Source organism: Palaemon carinicauda, chromosome 15 (assembly GCF_036898095.1).
Source record: "Palaemon carinicauda isolate YSFRI2023 chromosome 15, ASM3689809v2, whole genome shotgun sequence".
Taxonomy (NCBI): domain Eukaryota; kingdom Metazoa; phylum Arthropoda; class Malacostraca; order Decapoda; family Palaemonidae; genus Palaemon; species Palaemon carinicauda.
In genome coordinates, this window is record NC_090739.1 from 17,702,403 (window position 1) to 17,722,079 (window position 19,677).

The 19,677-nt window shown below is 43.5% G+C and overlaps 1 protein-coding gene across 2 annotated transcripts in view; it reads left to right on the top strand.

Moving 5' to 3' along the window:
- LOC137654496 (protein argonaute-3-like) overlaps window positions 1-19,677 on the top strand; it is a 188,513-nt gene that overhangs the window by 133,521 nt on the left and 35,315 nt on the right. For both annotated transcript variants that reach the window (XR_011046643.1, XM_068388165.1), the window contains exon 12: window positions 14,352-14,539. Coding sequence is in view for 1 of the 2 variants with exons in the window: in XM_068388165.1 (XP_068244266.1) it covers window positions 14,352-14,539 (188 nt within the window). In the remaining variant the exon portion in view is untranslated. The remainder of the gene's footprint in view (window positions 1-14,351; window positions 14,540-19,677) is intronic.

A 19,677-nucleotide genomic window follows, 5' to 3' on the forward strand; every position in this document is an offset into this window, starting at 1 on the left:
TTTCTTATTTCTTGTAAAAGCACTTGGCAACAAAACTGACAATTTGTGAATTGATACTTTTTCACAAAATTATATACACTTTGCAAATGAGTTTTTTCAATATTTAACTTAGCCGGTGATTATATAGCTGCAACTCTGTTGCTCGACAGACAACTCTACGGTAAAAACTTGCCAGCGATCGCTACACAGGTTGCGGGTGTGCCCAACAGCGCCATCTGTCGACCAGATACCCAGTTCTCAATGTAAACAAAGACTCAATTTTCTCTCTGTCGAGGTGTCGACAAGACGTACTTACTCGCTGTTGCTAAACTGGAGTTTTTTCACATCTAATTGGTGAAGTACTTTATTCTAGTTTTGAGCTTTCGCTGTGCAGGGTTTCTCTTCACACAAATCCTTGAACTCTTTTTGATAACGGATTCTTTGTTGATGACTTTTTGATAGTTTTTTGAATTTCCCTTTGACCAATTCAAAATGGCTGACCCTTCACAAGTCCCCAAATTTAGGAAGTGCAATGCTAGGGACTGTTCAAGGCGTCTTCCGAAGGCTTCTATCGACCCTCACACTGTTTGTTCCAATTGTCGGGATAAAACCTGTCAATTGGAAGATCGGTGTGAGGAGTGCGTTGGCCTTTCGGAATTCGATTTTATCGAATTTCAAAAGTATACACGTAGGCTAGAGAGAGATAGAGTTAGGAGAAGTTCTTCTCGTTCTATTGATATATCCTCTCCCCATGCCCCACAACCTATTCCTTCCCCTGTAGTGGTTGCTCCTAACCCCCCTCCTGGCACTCAGGAACCATCGATGGCTGATATGATGCGTGCCATCCAGGCTCTGGGTGAGAGAGTTGAGTCCCTTGCTAGTGACCGTAATCAGCTCATGGCGGATGTGAAGGAGCTTAAGTGCAAAAGTGCAGTGGGAAGTGCTAAAGTGCCGAGTGATAGTGTTGTGGATAGTGTTGCGCTTGAGAGTTCGTCTGTTCGTGCCTGTCGTCCTCCTAGTCCGGGACCTCTTGCAAGCTCCCAAGTCCAGGGGAGAAGCAATGTCGTACGACAAATGGGTTCGAGAGGCTTTAATCAGCGAACAGACGTTCCCTCCGTGGTATCGGGCGTATCTACCCAAGATCGCTCCTACCTAACTAAGACGAGAGAGCCCATTTATACCTTGTCTTCGGAAGGTGTTTCTCGCAAGAAACCTTGGACCAAGGTCTCACGACCGTTAAAACGCAAGTCGGTCCCTTCAGCGCAAGTCCAACAGCCCGGTTGTAGCCACTGGGTCAGTTCGGACTCGCTGCCGTCATCCGATGACTGCTCACCGCCTAAGAGAGGCAAAGCGGTACCGCTTCGGACAGTCACACCGTCTGTCGCCGCACCTGCTCCCGTAGACCCTAAGTGGTCTCTACTGCAAGACATGCAGTCTAAACTGACGTCTCTAATGCAGGACTTTCATGCGGAGAAGGTTGCTGCCGCACCAGCTAGTGCAGTACCTAGCCTACAACCTTCCACACGATCGGTTGTGCGTCCTGTGGACGCTGAGGTAACCTTCTCACGCACACCAGTTGAGAGAGTTCCTCCACCCATGCGTTCCAGTGTGATCTGCCAGCCGCATGTTGACGTTAAGAGATGCACGGAGGTTGCCGTTGACGTTCTGGAGGTTCAACAACCGTCAGAGTTGCTTTGTTTTGACGCGGTGCGTCAACCTCCGCAACCCAGTGTGGTTTCCTCTGCGCACCCACATCAGTCCAGACAGTCTGGAGTAGACGCTGTGCGTCCCCGCGCTGCCATGGTTGTTGCCAGCTCACAGACTGGGCAGCAGTTCCATGACGTTGCGTCCGGCTCAGTCACGCATGCACCCGTGCGACCGGACTCAGCGAACCAGCCGTTACCCACTCCGTTGCCGTTTCCTCATCAGTTGTCGGATGAGGAACTTTCTGATGATGATGTTGCTGCACACATAGATGAACCACAATCAGATTTGGACGAGCCTAAGTCTTCTCAACCCTCTTTGGACTTTAGAAAAGTTTTGGCCATCTTCAAAGAGTTGTTTCCGGACCAGTTTGTTTCTGTGGCTCCTCGTTCTCCGCCGTCAGAGTTTGTGTTAGGCATGCCGTCTACCACTCCTGCCTTTACTAGACTCGTCCTCGCACGCTCGTCCAAGAGAGCTTTGCGGGTGATAGGAGAATGGTTGCAGTCCAAGAAGAGTTTAGCGAAGACAGCCTTTGCGTTTCCCCCTGCTAGACTCTCTTCTAGATCGAGCGTCTGGTATGCCACGGGAGAAGTTCTCGGCTTGGGAGTTCCTGCCTCTGCCCAGGGCGACTTCTCAAGTCTTGTAGACTCTCCCCGCCGCCTTGCCATGAGACGCTCAAAGATATGTTGGTCATCTTCGGACCTGGACCACCTTTTGAAAGGTATCTTTAGGGCCTTCGAAGTTTTTAACTTCTTAGACTGGTGTCTAGGAGCCCTAAGCAGAAAGATCTCTCCGACAGAGAAAGAGACTTCCTTGCTCGTTATGTCCTGCATGGACAAGGCCGTACGTGATGGGTCTAATGAGCTTGCTGCATCATTTGTGTCCGGAGTCCTTAAAAAGCGTGAAAACCTATGCTCATTCCTTTCAGCTGGAGTTACACAGTGCCAGAGATCTGAGCTTCTCTTTGCTCCTCTTTCCAAGTGCCTTTTTCCAGAAGCCCTGATTAAGGAAATAGCCGCTTCATTGGTGCAGAAGGACACTCACGATCTTGTTGCGTCCTCCGCTCGCAAAGCTCCCCCTTTGCCTACCTTGTCAGCTAGACCAAGGATGGACACTCCAGCGTCCCGTTTTATTCCGCCCTTTCGTGGCAGAGCCTCCAGCAGAGGAGGTGCTCGTGCCGAAGGGAAACGAGGAAAGAAGAAAGGATCCAAGTCCTATAAGGGCAGAGTCTGACTGCCCGCATCTTCAGACAGCAGTGGGAGCCAGACTCAAGAACTTCTGGCAGACCTGGGAGAAGAGAGGCGCAGATGCACAATCTGTGAAGTTGCTCAGAGAGGGGTACAAGATCCCTTTTGTACGGAAACCCCCTCTAGCAACGTCTCCCATCGATCTCTCTCCCAGGTACAGAGAGGAAGACAAGAGACGAGCCTTGAAACGGGAAGTGTCTCTTTTACTAGAGAAGGGAGCGGTGGTCAAAGTCTCGGACTTTCAATCTCCGGGATTCTACAACCGACTCTTCTTGGTGCCAAAGAAGACAGGAGGGTGGAGGCCGGTGCTAGACGTCAGTGCTCTGAATGTCTTTGTCACAAAGCAGACGTTCTCCATGGAGACCACAAAGTCAGTCTTAGCAGCGGTCAGAAGGGAAGACTGGATGGTCTCTTTAGACCTAAGGGACGCCTACTTCCACGTCCCCATCCACCCGGACTCCCAACCTTTTCTGAGATTCGTTTTCGAAAAGGTTGTCTACCAGTTTCAAGCCCTGTGCTTTGGCCTAAGCACAGCTCCTCTTGTGTTTACGAGGCTGATGAGGAATGTAGCCAAATTCCTTCATTTATCGGACATCCGAGCCTCCCTCTATTTGGACGACTGGCTTCTCAGAGCTTCTTCCAGTCGTCGCTGTCTGAAGGATCTAAAGTGGACTCTAGATCTGACCAAGGAATTGGGTCTCCTTGTCAATATGGAAAAGTCACAACTGGTCCCATCCCAAACTATTGTGTATTTAGGGATGGAGATTCACAGTCTAGTTTTTCGGGCTTTTCCGTCGGCTCCCAGAATAAGCCAAGCCCAGTTATGCATCCAGAACATGCTGAAGAAGGAACAATGCTCAGTCAGGAAGTGGATGAGTCTGGTAGGGACGCTATCATCCCTGGAACAATTTGTGTCATTAGGAAGACTACACCTCCGTCCTCTTCAATACCATCTAGCTTTTCACTGGAAAAAGGACAAGACGCTAGAAGCGGTCTCGATCCCCATTTCCGAAAAGATGAAGTCTTGCCTGACTTGGTGGAAGGACAGTATCAACCTAAGAGAGGGTCTTCCCCTGGCTGTTCAGACTCCCAACCACGTTCTCTTCTCGGACGCATCGGACGTAGGCTGGGGCGCGACATTAGACGGTCGGGAATGTTCGGGACTGTGGAACTCGAGTCAAAGGATCATGCATATCAACTGCAAGGAGCTACTGGCAGTACATCTGGCCTTGAAAAGCTTCAGGTCTCTCCTTCGAGGCAAAGTGGTGGAAGTGAACTCGGACAACACCACTGCCTTGGCGTACATCTCCAAGCAAGGAGGGACCCACTCACTGACGTTGTACGAGATCGCAAGGGACCTGCTCATCTGGTCAAAAGGTCAAAACATATCACTAGTAACGAGGTTCATCCAAGGCAACTTGAATGTCATGGCAGATTGTCTCAGTCGGAAAGGGCAAGTAATTCCAACAGAATGGACCCTCCACAAGGATGTATGCAAGAGACTTTGGGCCACTTGGGGCCAACCAACCATAGATCTCTTTGCAACCTCGATGACCAAGAGGCTCCCAATATATTGCTCACCAGTCCCGGACCCAGCAGCAATACATATAGATGCCTTTCTCCTAGATTGGTCACATCTAGATCTATACGCATTCCCACCGTTCAAGATTGTCAACAAGGTACTGCAGAAGTTCGCCTCTCACGAAGGGACAAGGTTGACGCTAGTTGCTCCCCTCTGGCCCGCGAGAGAATGGTTCACCGAGGTACTTCGATGGCTAGTAGACGTTCCCAGAAGTCTTCCTCTAAGGGTGGACCTTCTACGTCAGCCACACGTAAAGAAGGTACACCAAAGCCTCCACGCTCTTCGTCTGACTGCCTTCAGACTATCGAAAGACTCTGGAGAGCTAGAGGCTTTTCGAAGGAGGCAGCCAGTGCGATTGCTAGAGCAAGGAGAACATCCACCCTTAGAGTCTACCAATCGAAGTGGGAAGTCTTCCGAAACTGGTGCAAGTCAGTATCTGTATCCTCGACCAGTACCTCTGTAGCTCAAATAGCTGACTTTCTCTTATACCTGAGAAAAGGACGATCACTTTCAGCTCCCACTATCAAGGGCTACAGAAGCATGTTGGCATCGGTCTTCCGGCATAGAGGCTTAGATCTTTCCAACAATAAAGATCTTCAGGACCTCCTTAAGTCTTTTGAGACCACGAAGGAGCGTCGTTTGGTTACACCTGGTTGGAATTTAGACGTGGTACTAAGATTCCTCATGTCAGACAGGTTTGAGCCGCTACAATCAGCCTCCCTGAAAGATCTCACTTTAAAGACACTTTTCCTGGTATGCTTAGCCACAGCTAAAAGAGTCAGTGAGATTCATGCCTTCAGCAAGAACATCGGATTTTCGTCAGAAAAAGCTACATGTTCGCTACAACTTGGTTTTCTAGCCAAAAATGAGCTGCCTTCTCGACCTTGGCCGAAATCGTTCGATATTCCCAGCTTATCGAATATGGTAGGCAATGAACTAGAAAGAGTCTTATGCCCTGTGAGAGCTCTTAAGTTCTATTTAAAGCGAACTAAACCTTTACGAGGCCAATCTGAAGCTTTATGGTGTTCAGTTAAGAAACCATCTTTGCCTATGTCAAAGAATGCTTTATCCTACTTTATCAGACTGTTAATACGAGAAGCTCATTCACATCTGAGTGAGGAAGACCAAGCATTGCTTAAGGTGAGGACACACGAAGTTAGAGCTGTCGCAACTTCCGTGGCCTTTAAGCAAAATAGATCTCTGCGAAGTATAATGGACGCAACCTATTGGAGAAGCAAGTCAGTGTTTGCGTTTTTTTATCTAAAGGATGTCCAGTCTTTTTACGAGGACTGCTACACACTGGGACCATTCGTAGCAGCGAGTGCAGTAGTGGGTGAGGGCTCAACCACTACAATTCCCTAATTCCATACCCTTTTAATCTTTCTCTTGAAATGTTTTTATTGTTGTTTTTTGGGTTGTCCGGAAGGCTAAGAAGCCTTTCGCATCCTGGTTGATTTGGCTGGTGGTCAAAGTCATTTCTTGAGAGCGCCTAGATTAGGGGTTTTGATGAGGTCCTGTTGTATGGGTTGCAACCCTTGATACTTCAGATCCTAGGGGTCGATCAGCATCCTAAGAGGATCGCAAGGGTCCGTAAGGAAGACGTACTTAAAAGGCAGAGTAATTGTTCAAGTCGACTTCCTTACCAGGTACCTATTTATTTTGTTTTTGTTATTTTGATAACTTTCTAAAATGAAATAAAAACTCTTAGCTCATAAAAGTGTAAACATATATTGCTGGTCTCTACCCACCCCCCTGGGTGTGAATCAGCTATATAATCACCGGCTAAGTTAAATATTGAAAAATGTTATTTTGATAATAAAATAAATTTTTGAATATACTTACCCGGTGATTATAAATTAAATGACCCTCCCTTCCTCCCCAATAGAGACGCAGTGGGACGAGGAGAAAATTGAGTCTTTGTTTACATTGAGAACTGGGTATCTGGTCGACAGATGGCGCTGTTGGGCACACCCGCAACCTGTGTAGCGATCGCTGGCGAGTTTTTACCGTAGAGTTGTCTGTCGAGCAACAGAGTTGCAGCTATATAATCACCGGGTAAGTATATTCAAAAATTTATTTTATAATCAAAATAACATTTTTACTGTTTTTTTTTTTTTTAAATAATTTATACTAGTATATAAGATTTTTATCTAATGTCATGTGGACGAGCAAAAAAATATGCCAAATGGAAATAAGAAATGGTTTTATTTCAATGAAAATACTTGAGATTCAGGTGTTATTCATTCAAAGGAGGAAAGCTCTGGTAATATCTGATGGAAAGGCAAGCGGCGTTCTATCTCACTCAACACCATTTTGATTCATTCTTTTTATAGTCAATGCATCAGCTGGATGCAACTTTCATTGCTTGAATTTTTGCCCTTTAGTGATATAGCGCTTACTTCCTTTCCTCATGAATAATAAAGTAACAGTATGTCTTACAATTTGGAGAGACTGAATTTTGACGAGAATGTTATTAAAAAAATTGGATCCCCATTCAAAATCCATTCTCTATACAGGTTTCTTTGGCTTCTTACTTGTTTGTTGTGGTGATTATAGTTGCTTATCAGAGGACCTTATGTCTAATTACAGTCTGTTCTCAATATCCATGTATTCACTTATATAGGATTGACCAATTGGTACCTTTTTAAAAAATTATGTACTCTACATAAGAGATACAAGATTGTTTTTAACAAATGGAGGGATATGAGATCTAGACTACCAACTTTTTCATCTGCCTCGCAATCTAGTTTTCTAATAGAGCATGACTAGGATTTCGACAATGCAAGGGTTTAGCAACAGAAGAATCTAAACTGAAGAATTTGAGGCTATCAAATCTATACTGCGCAATGAACTTTCATAACCCTTACTGAAAGAAACTATTAAATTAACACTAGACTCAACTTGGAAAGTTTAGGTTACCTTTGGCAACTGGGTAGTTAGGATCAGAACGACCATATTTTAGAGACAAATTACTGGACTTTAGATTTTCACAAAGGCAGCCATCCATGTCAAGAGCTTTTGAAGCTCTTCACTTTAAAAAGTTTGCTGATTATATGAATACTATAGTCTTGAGATGGTTTTGTATCATTTTTGTCATCGTCCTGGCTATAAATAGTTTTTCCCATGAACTTTTTACTTGTTCATCAACCAATGAAACATACTTTCCATGAGAGGGACTGTGGGGCAAGCACATTCTTTACAATGGTTATTTGAATCACTGTACAGTATTGCCCTCGACACGATACACAAAGAGAATGCGGATCATGATCTCTTGGAAACAATTCTTTTAAACACTCCACACAATAATTACCAACAAATCCAGGGGAATACATGTTTATGTGCAGTAATAGGTAAACAGTGTGGAGAACGTTTGAACTAAACTGTGACGACAGAAACTGAAAGTACAAAGTGACTAGTATGTCAGTTCTGTCCTTCTTACCACTTACTGTTAGAATGTTCCATTCTTTCCCACCTGCTGTTCTGCTGCTCGATTTCCTTGCATTTTAGGACTTCTTAGTTGTCCCCTACCTCCGAGTTGATCGTGTAGGCCGGAGTCGTCGGGTCAAAACATGGCCTATATTACAGGCAGTGACGTCCCAGATACGTCATTTACAAATATAAACCATATGGAAGTTAAAATCACTTGTATAGCTGGCAAAAGAACACAGTACTGTACCTGGTTGTATATCACACAGTTAACACTTGAGATATTTCACTAAAAACGCTCCCCTCCCCAATATTAGCCTCTCATGCTTTCTTCAGCCAAACAACAAAGTCATTGGGATTCTAGCCTTTATTCCTGATTGTGTAAGAACTAATTTAGTCTGTTTTTATGTTACTGTACCATGTAGAATCCCACCACTCTCTCTAGCCAATGGCAACATTCCCTACCTGAGGCATTACTCAAACCGCCCATTGTAGACAACCCTTAGCTTGGAGATGTAGGGATTCTCACATCTCACCCATCACCATCTGAAACACCTGCGATTCTAGTTATTGTTCATGATTATATGTGGTCTATTTTAGTGTATTTCTATGTTAGCATACATGTTCAAATGACACAGAAAGCCTTCTGTAAAATTCAATGTAGCTGTGTCTCCCTCTTTGACTCACACGCACAACGCCACCAAAACACGTTGTCCAAGTTGCTGAAAGCTCTGTTTGGTGGAATTCTGTCACACTCTTATATTTAAAATCACACTAAATTATCTCCATACTATATACAGTGGAACCTCTACATACGAATTTAATCCGTTCCAGAACCAACTTCGGATGTAGAAATTGTTCGGATGTCGAAACGAATTTTCCCATAAGAATACATTGAAATAGGATTAATCCGTGGTTGAGCCCAAAAACCTATGATAACTTCTTAATAAACTACTACACATAATTTTCCCATGAGAATAATGAACACTAAATTAGATAATAGACATGTAAATAAGAAGAATTAGCAAAAAATGATAAATAAGAAACGGGTTTTTAGCGTCACTTTACCTTAGAAACTCCAGCGCAGGTGTTGTTCGTCTTCGCTACGCAGAGAGGAGAGAGGAGACGGACGGACGGCGAGGAGGTAGAGAGGTTAACTACGATAAACGTAACACTACCGTAACTTATTCTAACTTACACTAAGTGAACTTTAACATAACTTAGCTTATTTTTTTTTTTTATTTTTATATTTTATATTTTTTTTTTACATTTTCTTTTTTTCTTTTTGATGATTACGTAATTTTAATCACTATCACTTACATTTAAAATTGACTGAATTTCTTTTGCTTCACTCTTTTCCGTTTTCTGTGTTTCACTTTCTTCCTCTTCACTCTTTGCCGTTTTCTTCGGTTCACTTACATCCTCTTCATCGCGAGTTCGCTTCGCAGTTTTTTTAAAGAAAGCATCGATAGATAATTGCTTGGTACGGCTTTTCAGAATGTTTCGAAAGTGAGTTAGGCAAACATCATCGAATTGAGAAACTACACGACAAACCTGCAATTTCTTTGGATGGTATTTGTCGATGAAGTCGACCACGTCTTGATATTTTCCTAACACCTCTTTTATTTGCGCTGAACCTAACACATGTTCTACCTCCTCGCTCTCTTCCTCGTCATCACTCATGTGCTCCGACATAGCATGGAGTTCCTTGAGCTCATCCGTCGTCAGTTCGTCGTGATGTTCGGCGACGAGTTCCGTAACGTCATCTGCGTTGACCTCCAGACCCATGGACTTGCCAAGGGAGACGATTTCCTCTACGGCTTCCGCTGCACCGACCACGGGATCAGGTTCGGGGTCAAAACCCTCGAAATCTCGGGGAGAAACTGCATCAGGCCACAGCTTCTTCCATGCAGAATTGAGGGTCCGTCGAGTTAATCCCACCCAAGCCTGATCTATGATCTTCAAGCAGTGCACGATGTTGAAGTGGCCCCTCCAAAATTCACTCAAAGTTAAGTTGGTGCTTTGCGTGACATTAAAGCACTGCTTGAATAAGTGCTTGGTGTACAGCTTCTTAAAATTAGAGATGACTTGCTGGTCCATGGGCTGGAGGATAGAGGTGGTATTTGGTGGAAGATACAGCACCTTTATGAACTTGAATTCATCGAAGATATCATCTTCAAGTCCGGGGGGGTGAGCGGGTGCATTGTCAAGGCATAGCAGGCACTTTAAAGGCAATTTCTGCTCATGAAGATACTTCTTCACAGAAGGACCGAAAACTTGGTTTACCCATTGCACAAAGAATTGCCTAGTGACCCAGGCCTTCGAGTTGGATCACCAGAAAACATGAAGCTGATCCTTATCGACGTTGTGTGCTTTAAAGTCCCTAGGGTTCTCCGAATGGTAAACAAGCAAGGGCTTGACTTTAAAGTCCCCGCTAGCGTTGGCACATAGAGCAAGAGTCAACCGATCCTTCATTGGTTTATGCCCAGGCAATTTCTTCTCTTCGGCAGTGATGTAGGTTCGACTCGGCATCATCTTCCAATACAGCCCGGTTTCATCACAATTGAACACCTACTGCTCTACGTAGCCTTCTTCCTTTACGATATTTTCGAAGTTCTTAACAAAGTCAGCTGCAGCCTTTGTGTCCGCACTAGCAGCCTCTCCGTGGCGAACAACTGAATGAATCCCGGACCGTTTCTTAAATTTCTCGAACCAGCCACGAGATGCCTTGAAATCATCTGAGGAAGGCTCGGTTGAACTCTCCCCAGCATCACCCCCAGAGCTCTCCTCCTTCAAGTCCGTAAAGATGGCGTGCGCCTTCTCGCAGATAACGGTTTCGGTGATGGTGTCGCCAACGATCTCTCTATCCTTAATCCACACTAGTAGAAGTCGTTCCATCTCTTCTATGATAGGGGTACGGCGTTTGGAAATTATAGTGATCCCCTTAGAAGGTTTCACTGCTTTAATAGCTTCCTTCTGTTTAAGGATTGTCGAGATCGTCGACATATTACGGCCATACTGTTTAGCAAGTTCACTCACGCGGATGCCACGCTCATGTTTTTCAATAATTTCCTGCTTAATTTCTATAGAAAGCCTTTCCTTCTTCCTTTTCTCACCACTACCACTACCACTGGCAAAACTAAGTCTCTTGGGACCCATACTTTACGTAAATTATCGTTAATGGATGCACGTAAAAAATCACGATTAAATCACAGTTAATATCAGAACGTACAGAGCACAACCGCAAGAAGCCGACGAGAACAGAGGACTGACCCAAGCCGCGCTAATTGAGCGTCCCTCCGAGGTCGATGTGCTGCCTTCTATCGGCGGAAATAAAAAACACTTCAGGCGCTATGAGCACCGACTACACGTACGAGTATTGTTTACTTCGGGTGTCGAAAAAAACATTCGGGTGTAGAGTCGGAACGTGTTCGAATTGTACTTCGCGTGTCGAAAAATTCGGATACAACCAGTACGATGAAAATTGCTACTTCGTGTGTCGAAATAAAATTCGGGTGTAGAGTCAAAAATTTGCTCGAATTTTACTTTGGATGTTGGAAAATTCGGATGTAGATACGTTCGGATGTAGAGGTTCCACTGTATACTTACCTGAAATTGTCTCCTTCCATATATATCTTTACCTTATTTTTCATAAATTATTGATTTCTTATATCATTTATTTGCTTGCATTTCACAGACCTTCGGATATTTCCTCAATACCGTATCACTTATCACATTTGTAACTGTGATGGCTGTCAAAAATGACAGAACTAGGTTTGATTTTTCTTATTTCATTCCTTTTTCTCAACTATCACTTCTACAAAATAATATTTTCAGGCCTTGGATACATATTTCATATTAGTATTGTTTATCGTTTTCACGAGTAAAAGTTAGCCTACTGTCATAATTTCCATTTATTGCAGTATTTGTCATGTTCTTACGTGTGCAATCCCTATTTCCAAGCCTCTGAAATAGCCAAAACAGGAATTATTCAGTTCATAGTGTCAGTTACATGCAAGTTGGAGCGACAAAAGAACAAACGAATCTTTTGTCTAATGAACTAAATTTATATTATTCCTATAGCTTTTTTTTTTGGTCATCAGGAGATAAGTTTTTTTTTCATCATACATCTTATAATTAAATATTATAGAATACTTCTTGTGTCAAAGGTAATAAATTTATATTTTCATTACATTTCTGTATAAAGTAAAATCCATTATTATTGGCAAGTAGTTTTATATCTTTTTATGTGTGAAATACGATAGAAAATAAAGCAAACTTTTGAAAAATTTATTCTGTAATCAGTAAAAAAAAAAACATGGAAATGTTGATTATTATAGAGGATAAATGTGCTTGTATATCTGATGATGACAAATCTCTTGTATAGCTACTGAGGATGGATCCACTGCCTCGTAGTGAAGGGGTTAAAGGGAAAAAATTTGAGAAAATTTAACATTTCTAAGAAAAAGTTTACGGGTAAATGTCAATTAAATCGAGCTTTAGAAAAGTTCATAGGAATAAAACATCCCAATGAAAAGAACTCTAATTTTGCTTCTAAAGTTCAAGAAAAATTCTAGTTTGCACAACATTGAAATTCAGGAAGTTGCTATTACTGCTGATGCTATTGTTGAAGAGGAATTTTCCAAATCTTTAAAAAAATAATCGATGAAAAAAACAATTTGTTTGGGACTCATCTGTAATGTTGACAAGGCAGAATGCCAGATCGTTCATTTATTTTCAAAGAAGGAAAAAACTATGCCAGGCTACTAGGTGGCCAAAAATAGGCTTACGTTTATGTTACTGGGTAACGTAACTGGCAGTTTCAAGTTAAAGTCATTGTTAGTCTACCACACCCTTAATCTTCAGGACTTCAAAAACATATCCAAGTCCATGCTTCTTGTAATTTGTTTGGTTAATCTGAAGGCATTGGTCATTTTCAAAGAATGGCTCAATGGCTATTATATACCATTAGTTAAGGGGTATTGTATTGTAAGGTAAAACTTCCTTTCAAGGTTATGTTGATCCTTGATAATTATCGGCCATTCTGCACATCGGAACAACCTGAACCCAAATGTGAAAGTTTTTCTTGCCTCCCATCTTTATCTCTTTTGTACAACCCATGGACCAAGACATGGTAGTGATCTTCAAGCATTAGGACAGTACAGTATTTACGGAGTACATTACGCCAGGCAGTTGATTCTACTTGGCAGAGTACAGGATGAATATTCAGGAGTTTTTGAAGTATTTCATTATCAAGCAGTGTTAAAAATAAGTGCTTCTTAAACCAAATTTGATGAGCCAGTAAAAGACATATTGAAGAATTTGGTATCCCTTAATAACAGTTTTGAGATGGAGTTGTTAGATGAAGATTTTGAACTGTTGATCAAGGCTCATGAGCAGCCTCTGACTAATGAATAAGTCAAACAGAAAATTGAAGAAAATGTCTTTGATCCAGAACCAAGCTTCAAGAAATGCAGTGGGGTTTTTATTACTGTATTTATCAATGTGCCTGTCAGTATTTGAGTCCCAGGATCCTTCAAGTCAGCCTATTGCAAAAATAGCTCATGGTATTGAGGATTTGTTCCTTCCATATAGGACAATTTTAGACTACAAGAGAGAGAACACTATCCAACCAAGTTAGATCAGTTCCGCGTTGGAGTAAAAAATGGAAGGCTACAGTCATCACTTGATCTTTACATAAAATAACCACTACCATTGACGTTAGGTTTCACAACAAAAATTCCTTGTGTTGCAGTTACTACAGTCACAAGTACATGTTCACCAACAAATTCCTCCTTCCAACCTCACCTTCAGTGTCCAGTAAGCAGAAATATCAACTTCCAAGTAAAGTAACTTATGATAATACTGTATATTAATATTAATGTTACAGTTTATTGTCCTGTAACATATTGCATCATATCTCTCTCTATATCTTTTTTACTATTACAGTACTTACATTTCCTTCAAATGCTATACAGTAAATATAGTACTGTATTTAAGATTCTGTACTTCACATGGAAGCTTATTAATGTAGGAATCTGGTTTTTATAGTATGATAGCAGGTTTTAAGTATTTCTTCATGGTTAGTATGTGCATAGGGAATGTACAAGTCAATTTACATGGTGAAAAAAAAAGACATACTGTACGTCCAAAATTGACTGCTTAGAATGAATTAACGATGTAGTGTGTGATAATTTAAGCTGTACTGAAAAAAATTTCAAGGAATAGACCCTTTTTTTTCAGTGACTAAATTTCATACAAAGGTTTGTTTCTTTATGTTTTGTAAAGCTTATGAACTCTTTTAATTTTGCTAGATGCACAGTATATTAAATTTTTATGCTATGGACTACTGTTTAAGTTTTAAATATTTTTTTTAATATTAGGTTATTCATTGGATTTCTTTTATATTTAAGATCCTTGACAGACCAGTTTTGATAATGGGAGCAGATGTGAATCACCCCCCAGCTTCTGATAAAAGTGCAACTCCCTCCATAGCTGCAGTAGTAGGGTCTCTTGATAGATATGCATTCAAGTATGCTGTGGAAGTAAGCCCCCAGACATCACGACAGGAAATGATCGAGAATATGAAAGAAATGACAAAGTAAGTTTATTTTTGTATTTCCTTGCTAAAAAAGCATTTTTTTTTTTAAATATTCAAATTTTATTGACCTAATCTAAGCTTCATAATTTGCAGTCATAGACATTTTTTTTATGAGTGCACTTTGAACAGCAAAGTGTTTGATAATTTAGCAGCTTTTTGTTAATTGGGTTACAATTTTCAGGTTTTGATAATGTACTGCATTAGTTTCCATACAAAATCACCTAGAAATTGTCTTTTGACGAGGCATTTACATTTTTGTTAGATGTTTCAGGAGTTTTGGGAAGAAAAGAATCTCTGTGACCGCATAGTTAATATTTTGGTCAATATTTCAAGTACAGTACTAAGTAATGTTTAAAAATGCTGATATTTAAGGAATTATCTCCTTCTTTCTTGAAAATTTTCCTTTATATTATCCTACTGTATTGGCAATGGTAGAAGAAATGTAAAATTGGTCAGAAATATAAATGCCCTGTGTTCTAGAAAGTTTTCAATGTACAGAATATCTAGAGTGGTAGAAACTCCTGAACTGACCTTAAAATTGTAAAAATTAAATTTCCCATTCTGTTAATCAGAAATAGTGAAACTACCTGCGTAATTTCAGGCTTTGCCTCATCAAGAACGTTTGATCATTTTTAGTGCTAGGTTCCTTGATTCTTTGAAAGTTATTCTCAGGTTTTGAATTTAAAAGGTCATAACAGGTATAGACATTTCCCCATTATCAGAATTTCCCGGCGTGGGAGTTAGGAAAATGTATCATACAATGGACTGGGCTTAACATTTGAAGCCATTTGCGGTACCATTTTGGAGATAGACTGTAATATGAAAATGTTTGTACCCAAGTGCTGCTGTGATTGCTACTAAAATTTGTTTGTTCCAGCGCTAATACAAACCCGAAGCTATTTATAGGGGTATTACTTTCGGCGTCGCTGAAAGACGAGCCACAATAATTTTAGATAGGGATAACTAGTTAGTTAGTGAGTTGGGGGGCGGGGGTAGATTGACTACCCTGCTCACTCACACCTATACATATACATGACTGTATACATACTGTATATATAACGGATTTTGAGTGAAGCGAAAAATCTATTTGTTCTTACACTAAATACAAACCCTCATTCTTTACTATAGGAGATATTCTAGTGCGAGCTGGAAAATACGGCAGAAAACCTTAACAAGGTCGTTAACGACCGGGCCGGTAGTTATCCACCTGTTAAGGATGGGGGACTGCCGGTCGGTAGCTACTGAATACCTTCAATCGAATTCTAGCCGTCGCAGTGGTAACACTGCTGCTCCTGCTTTTGTTTGACTGGCAGACTAGCCTTTCTTTAGTGTGTTTTTGATTAACTTTTTCTTTTTCTTTTCTTTATTAGATGTGATGTCCTCTAATATGAGGAAGTGTCCCGGGATTCCCCCGAAATCTTGTAGCACATTCATGTCAACACCGGAGGTGGATCCTCATTGCCTATGCCCTTCATGTAGAGGTCATAGGTGTTCTGAAGGTTCCCCCTGCCAAGTATGTAGAGAATGGTCGCCCTCTCAGTGGGATAAGTTCATGAAGAGGAAGAAGAAGAAGAAATCCAAGAAGGATTCGTTACCTCCAGGTTTGCCGTCGAAAGGTAAGGAGTCTCGGGCCTCTTCTTCGGCCTCTCGATCTCTTCCTTCAGACTCTTCCTTGCCTTCTTCCTCCGGGGGGAAGTCAAGGAAGAGCGGCACCATTGACTCAACCCCCATTCCCCCTGGTTAGGCGGATCACGTTCCCCCTCCCAGTGGGACATTTTCTTCCACCATCGGGAATAACTATTGCCGCTTCTATTCCAGATCACGTACGAGCGGTATGGCCTGCCCTTGGACTTCCTGGGTTCTCCTTCGGTGGAAGTGTGGAACCAGTTCCTCGCGGGCACAGTTTTACCTCAGGTCCCTTCTGTTTTGGAATCTTCTGGAATTCCGGACCTCGCCTACATCCCGTCAACCCAGTTGGCAGCCGCTGAAGTGTCGGCAGATGTAGTAACTTCAGCTCTCGCTGCGCCTATGGCGCTCCTCGCTTGCGCTTCTACGAAACAACGTCGCAAGCATGATCATCGCTATACGTCCTCCTCCTCCTCCTTATCGTCTTCGTCCTCCTCGGAGGTTAGGAGGGAGAGAGAGAAGAGGAAAAGGAGAGCTCGCTCTCCTTCGCCCAGACGTTCTCGTTGGAGAGAGAGGCGACATAGGAAAAGACCTCATCGTTCTCGCTCTTCCTCGCCTTCTTTCTCTTCACAAAATGTCTCGTTGAGAGGCGATAAGCGTTCTCGTCATAAACATAAGAGTGTATCCTCGCGATCGTCTTCCTCTCGCGAGGGATCATCTAGGCGCTGTAAGAAGAGCTCTACGATACGTTTTCGCTCTTCGTCACGAGAGAGTTCTAAGCGTAATAAGCGCTCCCCTTTGGGGCGATATTTCTTCTAATCGGGCGACCAAGGAAAGAGAGCACTCTGAGCGCGATCCCTCTCCTTAACATATTATCTTGAGTAGCTCAGATCGCTCTAGGGAAGGGAGAAAGAGCGCTGCTTCTCGCCGTTGTTACGTATCAACAGAGAGAGAGCGCTCCCGTCCTTCAAACTCCCGATTGCGCAAGTCACCGGACATATCCGCGCGGGGTTATTCACATCGCCCGCGCGTTTCAGACAGAACAGTTCCCATTCCCGTACTTTCTAACGAGTTACGGAACATGAGCTTCATGAGAACCTCGGAAGAAGATATGGAGGTTCAACCCTTCTTCTCCTCGGCTGAGAACAGAGAAGAAAGGCCAGACCGCCGATCAGTGCAACCTCTTATTGAGACAGTATCGTTAAATCGGTCGCCTACGCCTAGACCATCGACTTCCAAGCAAAATCAGGCGCGTGCGGCGCCATAGCCAGTGCTCAGCCTTCCCTTGGAATATCGGCAATGGAGTATTCTACTTCGCCGTTACCTCCAGATACTCGGGCTTCTTTCACCCTCCCTCACGAGGAATTAGCGCGACCGGAAGATTCCTCGGAAGAACAACCATCAAGGGATTTAGAGTCCTCCTATCTGAGGGCTCTAAGAATGATGTGTAATATCTCAGGCCTCGGGGATTTACATCTGTCACCTCGACATACCGACGCTCTAGCTTTAGACAGACTATGTCGTCCTCCACCAAACCCTAAGACCAGAATCAAACTTCCCTGGTCTATTCACACTGCAGGCCGTCTGAGGAAGGTCTCGTAGGCAGTCTCGGGGAAAACGGGTTCCTTAAAGTCTCAAGGATCCCACAAACTTCTGCAATTCCCTTTTTCAAGGCAAAAGCGGTTTTACTAGGTTAGAGATGCCAACCCTTCTCCTTTGACCCTGGATCCCCTCACAGCAAGGCTCACACCTGGCTGCTCTGCAGAGAGACTCTTCTCTCCCAGTCTCCTTCTCCGCCACAGAAGCCTCAGCAATGGAAGCAGCGTCAATGTCCCTTCTGGAGGCATTATCCTGGTTTGACACGTGGTCAGGTACAGTCGGCTACCTAGCAAGTCACAAAGACCTTTCAAACCAAAACTCCATGCAGTCCCTGCAGGAAGTCCTAGCTGCTGGGGCCAAAACAATGGACTTCTTAACTGCTACGACTGCAACCCTGTGGGGCAACTGGATTCTCAAAAGGAGGGAATCAGTAGTCTCCAGACTTCATAGGAGCATCGGTAAGACCGAGAAGTCAGATTTAAGGAACTCGGATCTTCTGCAACCTCTCCTCTTTTCTAAGCAGGCAGTTTCCACTGCCTTAGATACTTGGAGGGAAGAGACTCAGGACACCGCGATGCAAAAGACTGCTTCCTTTCGCACAATGCAACAGCAGCCAACTCCACAACCCAAAGCCACAATCGCAGCTCCACTCCCAGCCAAGAGCCTCAGCCGCCCCTCTTTTATAGCCAAACCTATGGGTAGAGGAAAGTTGGTTCCTCCTAAGGCTAAAGGCAGAGGGAGGAACCCTAGACAGAAATAGGGTCACGGCTCCCCCCTCACAGTGCGTAGGAGGTTGCCTACAGGGGAGGTGGAAAGCTATGGGGGCCATGCAATGGACCATCAAGGTGCTTCGTTGGGGGTACTGCATCCCCTTCATAGACTCTCCTCCTCCTCTAATTCCTCCCCTGATCTCGTCCTCCCAGGTCCCTCGGGATCCCGGGAAACAGCAAGCCCTAGCTCGGGAGATCCAGAGCATGCTTCTAAAAGGCGCCATCCAATAGGTCTCCTATGCTTCCCCGGGGTTTTTCAGTCGCCTCTTTCTGGTAGAGAAAGCCTCGGGAGGTTGGAGACCAGTAATCGATCTCTTGACCTTGAACCACCTTGTGAGGCAAACTCCATTCAAAATAGAGACAGCAGCCTCCGTGACCCAAGCGGTGCGTCCAGGGGACTTTATGGCATTTGTGGACTTGAAAGATGCATATTTTCAAGTGCCGATCCATCGCACATCTCGGAAATTCCTACGCTTCCTGGCTCAGGGTCGAATCTTCGAGTTCAAAGTCCTATGCTTCGGCCTCTCGACCGCCCCACAGGTCTTTACGAAGGTTTTCGAACTCATATCTTCGTGGGCTCACAAGCATGTAATACGTCTACCAAGATATCTGGACGATTGGCTACTCCTGGCCTCGTCCAGGGAGCTAGCTCTGGATCACCTGAGAAGACTTCTAGACCTTTACAAGGACCTGGGATCCTTGTAAATGCAGAGAAGTCTTGCTTGACTCCAACCCAAGTCTTAAACTATCTGGGTATGTCCATCAACACCCAGGTAGGGAGGGTGTTCCATTCGGAAGACAGACTTCGGAGACTGGATCAATCCATCGCCCATCTCTTGTCTCCACTACCACCTACAGTCAAGTTGTGGCAGAGTCTTCTGGGCCATCTTTCTTCCATGGAAAAACTGGTTCCAGGCTGAAGATCGAGAATGAGAAGTCTCCAGTGGCATCTGAAGACCCATTGGTCTCAAAAGATCGATTCCCCTTTCTTGTCAGTGGAGGTTCCAGCTCTGGTGTTACAAGATCTTCATTGGTGGTCAACCAGAGAGAATACCCAAAAGGGCATTCCCCTCCAAAGCCCCAGTCCGAAGTTAAAATTTTTTTCGGACGCATCGCACCTAGGCCCGAAATTAGCATCAGGAG